This window comes from Sinocyclocheilus grahami, unplaced genomic scaffold (assembly GCF_001515645.1).
Source record: "Sinocyclocheilus grahami isolate Dianchi unplaced genomic scaffold, SAMN03320097.WGS_v1.1 scaffold408.1, whole genome shotgun sequence".
NCBI classification, from domain to species: Eukaryota; Metazoa; Chordata; class Actinopteri; order Cypriniformes; family Cyprinidae; genus Sinocyclocheilus; species Sinocyclocheilus grahami.
This window is the reverse complement of record NW_015505587.1, coordinates 677475-693553: the sequence shown is the minus strand read 5'-3', so window position 1 is coordinate 693553 and position 16079 is coordinate 677475. Positions and strand designations below refer to the sequence as shown.

Below are 16079 nucleotides of genomic sequence, written 5' to 3'. Positions count from 1 at the left end.
AACGTTGTTTATTTCCTCATTTAAATTAGATTTTGAATCACAAATGTTCAATGTGATCTCAGACTTATGGACCCCACAATACACCTGTCTCTCTTATTTTTATCCATATAAAAGACTTTATTTAAAACTTTATTTTATCACTTTGTTTCTCTTGTCTATCCAGCACCCTATAGATCCTTTCCTCTTTCCCTTCTCCATCCTTTCATATTCTTAATCTAGGACCCCTGTCTTCAATCTACCCCTGATCCCTCTCTTCCTCTTTCCAGCAGTTCCTGTCTTCCTGTTGTCTGCTCCGGGGGTCTCTCTCTCTCTCTGTCTTTGCAGGAGAATGTGTGTTTCTGCATGTGTCTGTGTGGTGGACGGGGATGACACAGTGGTGCTGGAATGAGAGGAGCAGGGCCTGGGCGTTCCTCTCCAAACGCACTATTAAACCCTACGCTGTACACAATGAGCTCACTCTAATTCAGCTCAGATGTACATCCTGCCCGCCTGTCTTCTCTCTCTTTCTGTTTCCCTCTGTCCTCTGAAATTCTTTCTCCTTCAGACATGCACAAGACATACACACTCGCTGCATATCCAGAAGATGCCACCCTAAACGGAAAGATCTCCTCAGGGTGGATGACCACAAGTTTTGGCTTTCTCTGCATGGTGTAATTAGCTAAAACATCAACCACAGTTTAGTTTTTCCATGAGAGGGGGTCACAAAGTTTACATCCCAATGAGGCTCTGCATTTCTGATCAATGTGATTGAAAGCAGTCTACGAAGTAATCGATGATGTCTGTGTTTTGGCCCACAAGAGGAGCCAGAGGGGGGTGGGGGAGGGTATGGGAGGGCTCTCCTATGCAGCCTCGTACAAAAACAACACTGCACGCTGCCTCGGCTAGGGTGAATCAGAGTCCCAAAGAGCAAGCATCAAGTTTTGACAGGTTAGAGGCATAAAACTGTGCAGTACGTGAGCATTTCGATTCTACAATGTCCTAAGAGAATGATAATTGAGTTTTCTTTCTTGCCTTTTATAAGAGAAAGACAAAGGTTATCATGAGATGAGGTTTCAGATCAGACATACAGTCATATTGTGAGATATAAAGTATCACTGTAAGATAATGTTGCAATTATGAGAAATAAATGTCCCAATTATAGGAAATGAAGTCACACTGGGAGATAAATTCACACAAGAAATAAATTCACAATTGCAAAGTATAGACACATGCAAAGTTTAAAGTAATTTTTATGATTTATTTTATATCAAATTGTGAGACGTAGTCACAATTATGAGCCAACTGTGAGATTAAATTTAAAATCAGACATAGAGTCATATTCTGAGATATAAAACCTGACTGTTAGATATAAAGTCAAAATTACAAGAAATAAATTCACAATTTCAAAATATAAAAAGTCACATGCAAAGTAATATATTTTTACAGAGTACAAAGAAATATATTTGTATGATTTATTTTAGATTCATATAAAATTGTAAGATATAGTCACATTTACGAGTTAATTATGAGAACGTTTAAGATCAGACATACAGACACATTGTGACATACAATGCCTATAAGGTTGCAACTGTGAAAAATTACAGGAAATTTAAAAAAAAATGATAATAATACATTTAAATATATAAAGTCATATTGTGAAATAGATAATCACTATTACAAGAAATAAATTCATAATTGAGACGTATCATTTCACAATCGCAAGTTAATGTTGCATGCAAAGTACAAAGTGAGATATTAGTTATGATTAATATTAAATTGTGAGCTATAGTTACAATTCAAAAACTACAGTAAAAAACTACAGTCAAATTGTGAGATATAAAGTCGCAATACAAGAAAAAAAGTCACAATTAGCATATCAAATGAGTAGGATGTCAGAATACTTACAGTATTCATCTATAAGCAAACAATGCTTATGAAGTGGGTCAAAGGACAATGCTAACATGGCAGGTGAATTATGCTCGTGGATGTATTTGTACTACATGCCTGTATACCAACAGAATGTCATTCAATGGTCGAGAAGTAAGCTCCTCATCGAACTCAGAAAGTGCTCTGAATGGAATTCAGACACAGCCTCTCTATAACAGCTGCAGCAGGTTATCAGTCATAGCATCTCATGCTGTTGTGTTTCAGTGCACAGCTTACTTTTCAACCACCGAAATACCTCACAATCTTCCTGTTATTTATGGGTGTGAAAACCAGCTTATGTTTAGAGGTGTGAAAACACACAGGCAGGCAAATTGCACACACTGCAGAAAAGTGAGCGGTTCAGGTTTGCTTCAACTTTCAAACGGCATCAAATTTGCAGTGGAGCTACAAGAACTTCCTGCAGGCACACTGAGGTTTTCACAATTCTTTTAATAGTGCAATGCATAAAATAAGCCAGCATTATTTGTTTTGCAAATGGCAATACATTATGACATTTCATATTTAATATATTTTAATTTTAATTATTATTATTATTAACTATTATATATATATATTCGTATACACACACAAAATGAATTGCTTTATCTTGATCATGCATGAGAGGAACTAACGTTTTGAAGCAAGGAAACTCTGATGGAGGAAAATAAAATTCATAGGCTTATGTCAGCATGGGGATTTTTTGTCTGATTCTTTAGTAATAGAAAAGGAAGTGTGCTATACAAAGCAGTTATTTATTTTAGTTTTTTGAAGTTAATTAGAATGCTAACTGTTAGCATGCATTTTGCCCTGAAGTTTTGCTGTGTTCATTTATTTTTATATAGACTGCAAAAACAAAAGAGTTATTTTGATTTATGAAGATAAGTCTTAATTAGCTTAATTAGCTAACTGTTAGCATGCTTCTTTTGCAGTGCTTAATTCTGAGTGTTGAGAATTTATTTTAATATTGACTGCACTGGTTTCACAGGATGTTCCACAGGAACTTACACTGAGTTGTTCCTGATAATCAATGTATATGGCACAAACAAAAGTTTGCCTTGCCATCCATTTTGTATCTATTATATTGTCTGTCGCAAGAGCGTTTCAACTAAAACTGTCTGAGTCAATCACTACAGCTCCAGAAGAAAAGACCTATTGTTGCTGAACTTGTCCTCCCATATCAGTCTCTCCTTCAGTACAGCCATCATTCAGACATAGCTTTTACCAATAATGTTCACCAACTACTGGACTTTCTTATCCCTCAGTCAAAGAGGTTGAGCCCCCCTCACAATGTTTTATCTCAAGCCGACTGACTATGTCTACCATATTTAACACTGACATGACTCAGGAACAGATGTTAGTAATTCACATGCAGCGAGCATTCAAATCATTTGGACCCTCTGAATAGCCACGACATTCAGATTCCCTGTGCTCCGTCTTTCCATTTTTTCTGTTAGTTCAGAAGGGTCTTTAAACAGTTTTTTGTCAAAATGCCTCTCTGATGGTCTCCAAATCACCTCCTACCTCTCTGAGGGAATGTATTCCCTCCTGAAAAGACCAGGTTCATGCTGGTTAGTGCTGGTTTATGTGAACCACCATACTGTAGCCATGCAAATTTCAATGAAAGTCAATGGGGTCCAAAACTACAGCTGGAGCATTCTTCAAAATATCTTTGTGTTCTGCAGAAGAAAGTAAATCATAGAGGTTTGGAAGACATGAGGGTCATTATAAGATGCCTACGGTATATTAGCATCCAGTGCAAGGGACTAGCATCCAAAACACAACATATGACAGCGTTTTTAGCAGGGCTAGTGTGAATAAAGGGGAAAAAGCAGAGAAACGCTTGGAGAATCAAAAGTTGGGGGTTGAGGGTCCTTGGGTTTCACAGCTGTGGGCCCCCCGCCTGAGCCCTGTTAAGCAGGCAGACTTGAGGAAAGCCAATCTTAATTGATTCCAAGCCTCCAAATCTCTTCAGTAAACATGGCGGAGCAATGAAAATGACTTGTTATCCTAATTCAATGGACGCTGTACAACTCTGTCAGTCTTCACATCCCAAAAAAAAACTCAGAAAGCAGATGGACCCTGGATTAAGCTTACTGCAGTCATTCACAATCACTGTACAGTTAATTACATTTGTAGAGAGAGGGGTTTTATTTTATTTTATTTCATTACACTGTGGCTACCTGTTGTCAGTGTGTGTGTAAATATTGCTCATTCTATTTCTGATCATTTAACCAGATTTCTCTCAAAAACAGGAGCAATACATTCTTAGAAAGCAGACGAGTGAGTACTCACCACAGAAATCCAACAATGAAACACACAGTAGGTGAGTGGATTGTGTACTAAATGAATGAACAATACAATAGCCCCTAAATAGTGAGTCTTCTTAGATGGAACAGTGTCATAATGTATATATAGCTGATGTCAGTTCGCAATAGAAAATAGTAACATCCCGGCTACTCTGATGTAAGCCTTCCATCCGATACACCACGTTAGTATGCCAAATTTATGATTCACCCCCCTTTTCTAGGAATAATGTAATATTTAGACATTAACATTTCACAACAGCAAAGTATTTCTAAATCATGCACATCAATACTGCATCATTCAGGATTTTTAGTTAAAGGGGTCACCTGTTGTCTGCTCCGGGGGTCTTATTGTGTGTATTTGGTGTAATGAAATGTGTTTATGCGGTTTAAGGTTAAAAAAACACATTATTTTCCACATACTGTACATTATTGTTTCTCTTCTATGCCCCGCCTTTCTGAAACACGTAGATTTTTACAAAGCTCATCGGTCTGAAAAGTGAGGTGTGCTGTGATTGGCCAGCTATCCAGTGCGTTGTGATTGGCCGAATACCTCAAGCGTGTGACTGAAATGTTACGCCCCTTACCATATTGTGATGCCTTGTCCCGGCCGGAGTGACGAGACAAAAACATTAAAACCCATTATAAATGAGGCATTTGTTGCATCCAGTGGGGACATAATTACGGATTATAATAACTGTATACTGCATTGCATCGCGCGGCCTAAACATAAAACCATGTCTACATTTGTGATCGGAGAAATTAGCCCCTTACCATATTGTGATGCCTTGTCCCGGCCGGAGTGACGAGACAAAAACATTAAAACCCATTATAAATGAGGCATTTGTTGCATCCAGTGGGGACATAATTACGGATTATAATAACTGTATACTGCACTGCATCGCGCGGCGTAAACATAAAACCATGTCTACATTTGTGATCTGAGAAATTACAAACTACAAACGCTACTCTACATTGCTCAAAACTCTTGTTTGAATCGTTAGTGGCATATTCTTTAAATATAAAAAACGTACTTACAGTCTGTGAGTCAGAACAACCGGCATTGTAGTCTACTCTACCAGGATCAGAAAACAGTCCTCCATAAAATGTGGTCCTCCAAATATCTGAATATTTGGGTTGAACTGTTCTGGAACAGTATTGTAAATACAACTTAACCACTGGTTTCTAGTCGTGTCCTCTTTTGGAAGGCCAAACAAAGTAGTTTTGCTTTCACAATGAAACACAGCGTCACAAACGGCGGGCTAGAGTGAGCGGAGGCCGGCGTCTAGAGTGAGCGGAGGCCAGCTTGAGTGAGCATCTTCCCACATCGTGACATAGACATGTGGGGGCGTGTTAGAACGAGCCATTTTAGGTAGGCGTGGTTGACTCTTAACTTTTATAAAGAATATCTCTTTGGATTTGAGTTCTTTAGTCTTTGCAACTTTACAGATCTTCTTTATGCACCAAGAGCTTGTAACACTCCAAAGAGAAAGGAAAAATTGAAATCGCATCATATGACCCCTTGAAATCATGGTATGATTCTTCGGTTCAGAGCAGCAGGAAGATAAGATTTAACGGCCGAAGACAGAGGCACTAACTGGCCTCGATGGCTTCCTGCGGGAAGTGGAGTTTCTGTTTTAAGGGGATTGAAAGCCTTTCTTTCCCGCTGAGGTGGACATTTCCAAACACACTTCCATAGGCTGACCCCTGACCTCCACAGTGCCCATAACAAAACAACCACCCTAACACTTGTGGAGTCCTAGAGAGTTGCAGTTTTCAACAGACATAAACAATAATTAAAACCAATCAGAAAGGTTTACAGAAAAATTTCAGTAAACCTTTCAGAACATTAATGCAAACTGTGCTTGGGTGAATCTCCATATTCATGTCATACAACACAACTAAAATGAAAAAAGTAACATTGTCATTCAAATTGTCGTTACTGTAATCCATTATGTATTTTATTACAGTTAACTTTTTCCCCCCAAGAAGTACAACAAATACTACCCAGGGTTATTATTGTTAACTAAAACTAAAAAACATTTTTGTTACTTGAAATAAAACAAACTTTCATTGAAATAAAATAAAATATGAAAAAAAAAACAGTCTTCCCAAAAATGTGAGAATGTGCCCTTTCAAGGACACTTTGCTCATTTGTAAGAATTGTTTTAGCATTAAATATTGATTTGCTGATCAAACGGCAAAACTTTCATTTCAATGAACGTTTTTTTAAGAGGCATTTCTATCATGTAGTCAGCAATGTGCTTTTTTATTGGGTAAAAGTGTGTGAGAGTGTCGGTGTGTGTGTATGAAACTTTGAATGTGTGAAATCCAAAACCCCACCAAAGGCTTTTATTTCAGCTAGTTGCCAAGGCAACATTTGTCATTTTTTTAGTTTACTAAAGTTTCTAAAATAAATAAGAATTAAAAAGTATTACAATATCTAAAATAAATTAATTAATTAAAACTAATTAAAACTAATTAATTAAATTTACTACAAATACAAACTTAAATATTTAAATTTTAAAAACTAATAAAAATGACAAATAAACACACAACCAACATTACTAAAACATTAAATAAAATTCAAATTAAAACAGAAAATATAAAAAATAAAATCTAATTCAAAATATCAACAAAAACTTTAATAAATGATACTAAAATAACACTGATATCACAATAATAAATATTTACTCATTTAAATAAACTTTTAGATGTTTTGCATTAGAGTAAAGAGACAAAACAAGAAAACAAAACAAAACCTAAAAATATATATTTTTATATATAATACAATTTTGTATAAATATATTTTTGTATAACTTTTGTTTGATTTTGGTCTGAAATGTGACCCATTCAAGTTCTTGACAGGTTTCATGATATTGACCAATTACTGTAAGACTAACACAGCTTCTCTCAATAAAATATACAATTTCCATAAAAGACCGAGGACTTTATAATATCTGAGCTGCATGAGTGTCCATCCAAAATGAGTGCTATAAACTGTTTCTTTACAGCTTTAGCACATGCACACCCATGTTCCAACACAAAAACAGCACGGACATTGCATATGCTCTGCATGAATTGACATTCACCTCCCATTCATAGCAGTGTTCAGCATTACTGCCCATGACCCTGCAGAAACCCTTCTAACAAAGTGCTCATAAGTATATTGTGCAGATGGTATGCAAACGAGAAACTCAGTTGGTTTGGTCATAAAAATCAGTGCATCTTTCAAAACTTCTTTACAGATTTACTGTACATTCTTTTGATTATTTAACAGTCTTTGAGTGACTACCAAGGACTAGAAAAGTTAATGAGAACTAACCAGTCTCTCTCTGTCTCCTATCCTTTCTCTTTCTTCCACTGTAATTCCATCTCTTTCCCAGAACAAAGGCACTGTCAGACCATCAGTCAACTTGATTGACAGGCCTTCCATCCAATATTCACAAGTTGTCCATTCTGGGCACCTACGCCCTATCCTGTCTTACCATTGGCACAGAGATATGCAGTATTTCTTCAAACGCCTCACAAAAATCATCAAACACATACACAAGCATTAAATAAAGTGTGTGTTATTGATTGTCGACTGCTTTCAGATATAAGCTCCTCCATACATTAAGCAACTGATATATCCATATATCAACTTGCTACATGACAGTTTCATTATGAAACATCTTGTTTCAGAAAATCTGTTGTTATACATAACAAATCTGTGATTTTGGTGTCAGCTGTAGACCTGACCCTATAATCTTCATCTTAAACCTCCACCACTGCTGAAAATGATACCGTCCTCTCTCTACGGCCCTCTTGTAATGTGTTTGAAAGTGGGTTTCATGTGGTGATTATACTGCAGACAGGGCGCATTCTGACGCAACAAAGAGACAGAGAGAGAAAGACAAAAAGAAAGAGGGAATAAGACTGTTGGAGAAAAAAGAAAGACGGGTCAGCAGTGGGATATGTTTGCGCAAGAGGGGCGTCATCCCAAAAAGCTGATATTCCCACCAGAGCTGCACCACTGATGTCATCACTGTGGGACACACCCAAGCTGGCTGCACGACACAGAGAACTTTAAGAGTCACTGCAGGGACAACTGGAAAGATTCACAAACACACACACACACCTAAAGCATGGAACAGCCACAGAGTGTTACAGTCTTCCCAAAAATGTGAGAATGTGCCCTTTCAAGGACACTTTGCTCATTTGTAAGAATTGTTTTAGCAATAAATATTGATTTGCTGATCAAACGGCAAAACTTTCATTTCAATGAACGTTTTTTTAAGAGGCATTTCTATCATGTAGTCAGCAATGTGCTTTTTTATTGGGTAAAAGTGTGTGAGAGTGTCGGTGTGTGTGTATGAAACTTTGAATGTGTGAAATCCAAAACCTCACCAAAGGCATAACTTCACTTTGACCCCCATCTAGACTCAGAGTCTAACCATGTTTCGAAAAATCTGGTTTGAAATATTAGGGTGAGTACAAGATGACAGAATTTTCCATTTTGGAAATGATGAAATTGGATGAATCCATTTCAATTGGATGAAAATTGACCATCCAATTGACCATTCTTCATCGAAACAGATTTGGAGAAATTAAATATTTCATTACAAATGGATCCTCTGCAGTCAATGGGTGTCATCAGAATGAGAGTGTAAACAGCTGATAATAACATCACAATAATCCACAAGTAATAGACAAGCATGTTTGTAATAAACACATGAATGATTAAGCCTTTTTAACTTCAAACTGTTGCTTCCAGCTAAAATATGAGTTCTCTATTCATAATATTGCTTTCTCTATTGAAATAGCTGAGTAACCCGAATCAGGAGAGAAATATGCACAGATCAAGTAGTTTACTAGTTAAAACCGTCCAAAATGGTTCTAAACAAATATCTCAGTGGATTCTGATGTGAGAGGACAACAGATGAAGGACTTTTTTACTGGAGAAAGTGTTATTGAGGATCATGGACTAATATTTTTGCTAGAAACAATAGTTTCAAGTTAAAACAACTTGTATGGATTTTAATTTCAAGCACCTTTTCACTCCACAAGATGTTAATTGATGGACTGGAGTCATGTGGATTGCTTGTGATGTTTTTATCAGCTGTTTGGACTCTCATTCTGACGGCACCCATTCACTGCAGAGGATCCATTTGTGAGAAAAAATGCAATGCTTAATTTCTCCAAAATCTGTTCTGATGAAAAAACTCATCTACATCTTGGATGGCCTGAGGGTGAGTACATTTTCAGCAAATTTCATTTTTGGGTGAACTGTTCCTTTAAGATACTTCAATAAAACCTCCAATCTGAATCCAAGAATCCAGCTGTTGTTCACTGCTGTCCACATGACAGGACAAACAAACTCTAACTTAGACTCAAACACAGTCTTTTGAAGAACATAATCACTACTTCTCCACCTTGTGCAAGTCGGCTGCTGTATTCTGATAGGAGAAATGCAAACAGCGGCATGGACCTTGGACTAATATCAAACACTAGCCTATTGAACACGTCTATTGAACGTTGTACCAATGACATACAACTAACGATATTTATTCTGCCCTGCAATTGCAGTGATGAGAGGCACGACTTACCCAATCTGTCTGTTGGTGGAAGGGGCTTGAGTGATGACAGAACTGGACTGGGGTGAGGGCAGTGCCTGCTGGATCACTATGCTGCTGTTGTGGTTAGCCATTCTTGAGTGGGTCTGCTGGTGCTGGTTAGGGCCCCCCTGCCCATGAAGAGAGATATTCTGTTCAGAAACAGACAGAAGGGTGAGGACATGTCATGTACACAGGGGTAAAATATAAACTGTTAATCTACTCTAACATAACTACACTAGAAAAGAAAACTCCCTACAAGTCAACCCTAAACTACAGAACTTGGTGCAGAAATATTGGGCAAAATTTTGTGTGCAAAAAAAGATCAATTGTCTTTTATCAATAGTATAAGGATGTATGAAGGCCAAACAGAAGTTACTTTCAAACCAAGCAGCTTTTCATACCTGGGTGGCGGACCAGATTTTTTGGAGTCCTATTGAAATGACAGGATTTTGCATCGCACCTTAAGAATGTAGAGCTAAAACTAGAAAAGAATGCATGAAGCACTCATTAAACATTTTATATAGCATCCTCTTTGGTTTAGGCCCCTTTGACACACACCACACTTTATGGGATGTGTGAAAAAGGAGGCTTGTTGGTCAAAAATGCACTCTGTTACTTGTTTAGGTGTGAATCCAAGCTTATGCATGCACTTCCTGTAGCAAATAGAGTATTTTTAAGTGAGAAATAAAGAAGGGGGATTTCTATTGTGGGCCACACCTTGACGGTTCCAGCTGCACCTGTTATGGTTTAGAAGATAAACAAGTGGACAGAAATGTACTGATTTTCTTCAGTAGTTTTCCTAATTTGCATCAACTAACCAAGTACTTTGTTAAAGAGGAGAGATTCATCAAGAATAAATTGTGATTCTGACAGTGCCGTTTATTTGCACTGTCTATGTAGCTTTAGTGTGCACTAAAGGATTTTCATACAATCAGGTTATGGCACAGATGCACCCACAAAATCTGTGCTGCTGAACACAATTTACACGGTTGGTGGATAATATACAGCAGACTACTGCAATCTGATTTACTTTACTGAGATGAATTATAATGCTTTTCTTAATCATTTGATCATCATTACACAAATAACTGGAGCCATGATCAATAAAAAAATCTGAAATTTTGTTTACCTCTTTCTGGCTTTTCGGTAATTGCTGCTTACTGCTTGTCTGATGACCTTAAATAGAGTTTTGTGAATACGACACTCTATAAAGAGCCACATTTACAAAGAAAGGGGCATGTCTGCGCTAAAAATAATGACAATGACTCATTATGACATTTAGCATCATGGTTAAACTGAACTATGAGTAGATTTTGTGTTAAATTCTAACACGCTATTTGGCCCTTTAGTCACACAGTATCTAACTACCCTAAAAAGCACATCCTTTAAACACATGAGATTCGACCTCCACATTTGATTTCAGTACACTTAAGACAAGCGCAGCAGAATTCTCTGCAAAGGCTCTGGGCGATATTTCCCTCTCACCTGTCTTCGCCTGAGCTCAGCAAAGTCCTGCTACAACCTGCTGCTTGCTGACTTGGCATGGTGTACTAACGCTAAACCTCAAGTGTAAACTCCCCAGATTAACAGACATCGTCAGTTTATCTACAGCACCACTGTCAGGCAGACAATAAGGTGGTGGTCACTGAGCCCAGTCATCTTGTGACACAGTTTAGGTGCAAGTGGTAAAACAGTCATTAATTTAGGATTGAAGGTGTCTGTGTGCGTCATTGTCAGACCTTGACGATATATGATAAAAATACCTGCAAGAGTTTGGTTATCACCATGGCTTTACAGTTATCATCCCAGTTATCACTTTGAAATATGGCTTTGAAAAACATGTGAATGTTTCTATCAACGTCCTAGGAAGTCTATTACGTTACTATAATCTGTTACACATGTATTATAACTTGCCATGATTGGCTTGCTGTAGATTAAAAGGATTGTCAAAATCTCATTAAAATAGTATCATAACATTAACATTAGTCTCAAAACATAGCACATGAATTGCATACTCAGTATTGTGGCGTTGTATTATTGTAGATATTCCCTGCATCATGACCAACTAAGGACCAGCTTAAACCAGGTCAAACCAGCTGCCATGCTTCAAAACATACCTAACCAGTAAGACTGGGTAAAAACATATTTGGTAACCATAAACTCATTAATCAGCTGGAAAAATAAACTGTAGAGAGGGGCATTTTGCTTAATATATGCACCATATAACATATTCATTATCATTTGTACTGTTCTTCAATGTTTAATTTATGTTTGAATAAATCCATCAAGTTTTTATGACAGCGACATTTAAATGTTTATATTTCAAAAAACTAATTGAAGTAGAAATATTATTATGTAACTGTAACTTTATTATTGTAAAAACTTCATTACTTTTAACCTTCAATATTTAAGTAATTTAGTACTGCTTTGTGATATCACAAAACCCGGAAAACAAACGCTGTAGTCCAAACGAGCCGTTCGTTGTAGTTCTTGAAAAGGTATTTTTTTAAACGAAATATCTGGACTTTTGGAGATTTGTAAGTTTGAAGATCTTTTTTATGCCCAAACATACACACTACACACTGACTAAAATTCAAAAAGTCAAAAAGCATAATAGGACCCCTTTAACGTATGTTTTCTCTTTCAAGTGAACTACTTCATGGCAGAGATTCTTTCAAATCATATGTACAGTATGTTTCTGGTTTTAGAAATTGCCTAAATCAAGTTTTTTGGAAAAACTCTCTTTTGGAAAACCATTTCACATTGGAAGCAAAACAATAATGTTTCCGTAGGCAGCTCACACAGTTTTAAAAAATATCAAGCATTTGTTATTGTCTAGAATGATTTTATATCCAGACAAACAATCCTCTTTGTGAACACAACTGTCAATCAGTTTGAAGCTCAGCTGCCATATGTGATCTCTGGGTGTATCTTTTTCCTGCTTCAGCAAGGGACCCTCTATCTGCCTGTCGTGTATGTGTGTGATCTATCCAAAGCTGACAGTGACTTGTTGTTATATTGGATGGGGTAGTAGTGACAGCGGCTGTTAGCATTGGGGATCACAACTGCGAGACCCACACCATAATCTCACCTGTTTGTTGTCCATTTTGCATCGCACCTTAAGAATGTAGAGCTAAAACTAGAAAAGAATGCATGAAGCACTCATTAAACATTTTATATAGCATCCTCTTTGGTTTAGGCCCCTTTGACACACACCACACTTTATGGGATGTGTGAAAAAGGAGGCTTGTTGGTCAAAAATGCACTCTGTTACTTGTTTAGGTGTGAATCCAAGCTTATGCATGCACTTCCTGTAGCAAATAGAGTATTTTTAAGTGAGAAATAAAGAAGGGGGATTTCTATTGTGGGCCACACCTTGACGGTTCCAGCTGCACCTGTTATGGTTTAGAAGATAAACAAGTGGACAGAAATGTACTGATTTTCTTCAGTAGTTTTCCTAATTTGCATCAACTAACCAAGTACTTTGTTAAAGAGGAGAGATTCATCAAGAATAAATTGTGATTCTGACAGTGCCGTTTATTTGCACTGTCTATGTAGCTTTAGTGTGCACTAAAGGATTTTCATACAATCAGGTTATGGCACAGATGCACCCACAAAATCTGTGCTGCTGAACACAATTTACACGGTTGGTGGATAATATACAGCAGACTACTGCAATCTGATTTACTTTACTGAGATGAATTATAATGCTTTTCTTAATCATTTGATCATCATTACACAAATAACTGGAGCCATGATCAATAAAAAAATCTGAAATTTTGTTTACCTCTTTCTGGCTTTTCGGTAATTGCTGCTTACTGCTTGTCTGATGACCTTAAATAGAGTTTTGTGAATACGACACTCTATAAAGAGCCACATTTACAAAGAAAGGGGCATGTCTGCGCTAAAAATAATGACAATGACTCATTATGACATTTAGCATCATGGTTAAACTGAACTATGAGTAGATTTTGTGTTAAATTCTAACACGCTATTTGGCCCTTTAGTCACACAGTATCTAACTACCCTAAAAAGCACATCCTTTAAACACATGAGATTCGACCTCCACATTTGATTTCAGTACACTTAAGACAAGCGCAGCAGAATTCTCTGCAAAGGCTCTGGGCGATATTTCCCTCTCACCTGTCTTCGCCTGAGCTCAGCAAAGTCCTGCTACAACCTGCTGCTTGCTGACTTGGCATGGTGTACTAACGCTAAACCTCAAGTGTAAACTCCCCAGATTAACAGACATCGTCAGTTTATCTACAGCACCACTGTCAGGCAGACAATAAGGTGGTGGTCACTGAGCCCAGTCATCTTGTGACACAGTTTAGGTGCAAGTGGTAAAACAGTCATTAATTTAGGATTGAAGGTGTCTGTGTGCGTCATTGTCAGACCTTGACGATATATGATAAAAATACCTGCAAGAGTTTGGTTATCACCATGGCTTTACAGTTATCATCCCAGTTATCACTTTGAAATATGGCTTTGAAAAACATGTGAATGTTTCTATCAACGTCCTAGGAAGTCTATTACGTTACTATAATCTGTTACACATGTATTATAACTTGCCATGATTGGCTTGCTGTAGATTAAAAGGATTGTCAAAATCTCATTAAAATAGTATCATAACATTAACATTAGTCTCAAAACATAGCACATGAATTGCATACTCAGTATTGTGGCGTTGTATTATTGTAGATATTCCCTGCATCATGACCAACTAAGGACCAGCTTAAACCAGGTCAAACCAGCTGCCATGCTTCAAAACATACCTAACCAGTAGGACTGGGTAAAAACATATTTGGTAACCATAAACTCATTAATCAGCTGGAAAAATAAACTGTAGAGAGGGGCATTTTGCTTAATATATGCACCATATAACATATTCATTATCATTTGTACTGTTCTTCAATGTTTAATTTATGTTTGAATAAATCCATCAAGTTTTTATGACAGCGACATTTAAATGTTTATATTTCAAAAAACGAATTGAAGTAGAAATATTATTATGTAACTGTAACTTTATTATTGTAAAAACTTCATTACTTTTAACCTTCAATATTTAAGTAATTTAGTACTGCTTTGTGATATCACAAAACCCGGAAAACAAACGCTGTAGTCCAAACGAGCCGTTCGTTGTAGTTCTTGAAAAGGTATTTTTTTAAACGAAATATCTGGACTTTTGGAGATTTGTAAGTTTGAAGATCTTTTTTATGCCCAAACATACACACTACACACTGACTAAAATTCATAATAGGACCCCTTTAACGTATGTTTTCTCTTTCAAGTGAACTACTTCATGGCAGAGATTCTTTCAAATCATATGTACAGTATGTTTCTGGTTTTAGAAATTGCCTAAATCAAGTTTTTTGGAAAAACTCTCTTTTGGAAAACCATTTCACATTGGAAGCAAAACAATAATGTTTCCGTAGGCAGCTCACACAGTTTTAAAAAATATCAAGCATTTGTTATTGTCTAGAATGATTTTATATCCAGACAAACAATACTCTTTGTGAACACAACTGTCAATCAGTTTGAAGCTCAGCTGCCATATGTGATCTCTGGGTGTATCTTTTTCCTGCTTCAGCAAGGGACCCTCTATCTGCCTGTCGTGTATGTGTGTGATCTATCCAAAGCTGACAGTGACTTGTTGTTATATTGGATGGGGTAGTAGTGACAGCGGCTGTTAGCATTGGGGATCACAACTGCGAGACCCACACCATAATCTCACCTGTTTGTTGTCCTCCTCCTCCTGAGCCTTGCAAAACTCCTGTTCGATAGAGCAATCCAGCTCGCTGAAGAGACCCACCTCCTCGCAGTTCTTCAAAAAGCGCGTTGGGGTTGGGGTCTGGTCTAGAAACATTCAAGGAAAAAAATACATAAAAATTTAGCAGGGCACTTTAGTTTAACTGTTTACAATGACATTGAAGGTCTAATAGGTTTGAATATCGAGGAAAAATTTTATTATTCACACTTATTATTTCTTATCTTTTATTATTAATTCTATATCAAAAATAAGCATAACTACGGTGGCCGAGAAGTGCAAAACAAAACACAAATCTGAAAACAAAATAACAAATTACAAACGCAAATGCAAGTGTAAAAAACTAAATATAAATTCAGAAAACACAACAACAATTCAGAAAACATTATAACAAGTCAGAAAACACAACGACAAATCCGAAAACAAATTAACAAGTCAGAAAACACAACGACAAATCCGAAAACAAATTAACAAGTCAGAAAACACAACGACAAATCCGAAAACAAA

General features: G+C 36.9%; 1 protein-coding gene across 1 annotated transcript in view; it reads right to left on the bottom strand.

Annotated features, from left to right (window-relative positions):
- LOC107550799 (cyclic AMP-responsive element-binding protein 5-like) overlaps positions 1–16079 on the bottom strand; it is a 73161-nt gene that overhangs the window by 39424 nt on the left and 17658 nt on the right. The window contains exons 5-6 of the mRNA XM_016232174.1: positions 9797–9954; positions 8211–8274 (exon numbers count right to left, since the gene is read on the bottom strand). Coding sequence (XP_016087660.1) covers positions 8211–8274; positions 9797–9954 — 222 coding nt within the window. The remainder of the gene's footprint in view (positions 1–8210; positions 8275–9796; positions 9955–16079) is intronic.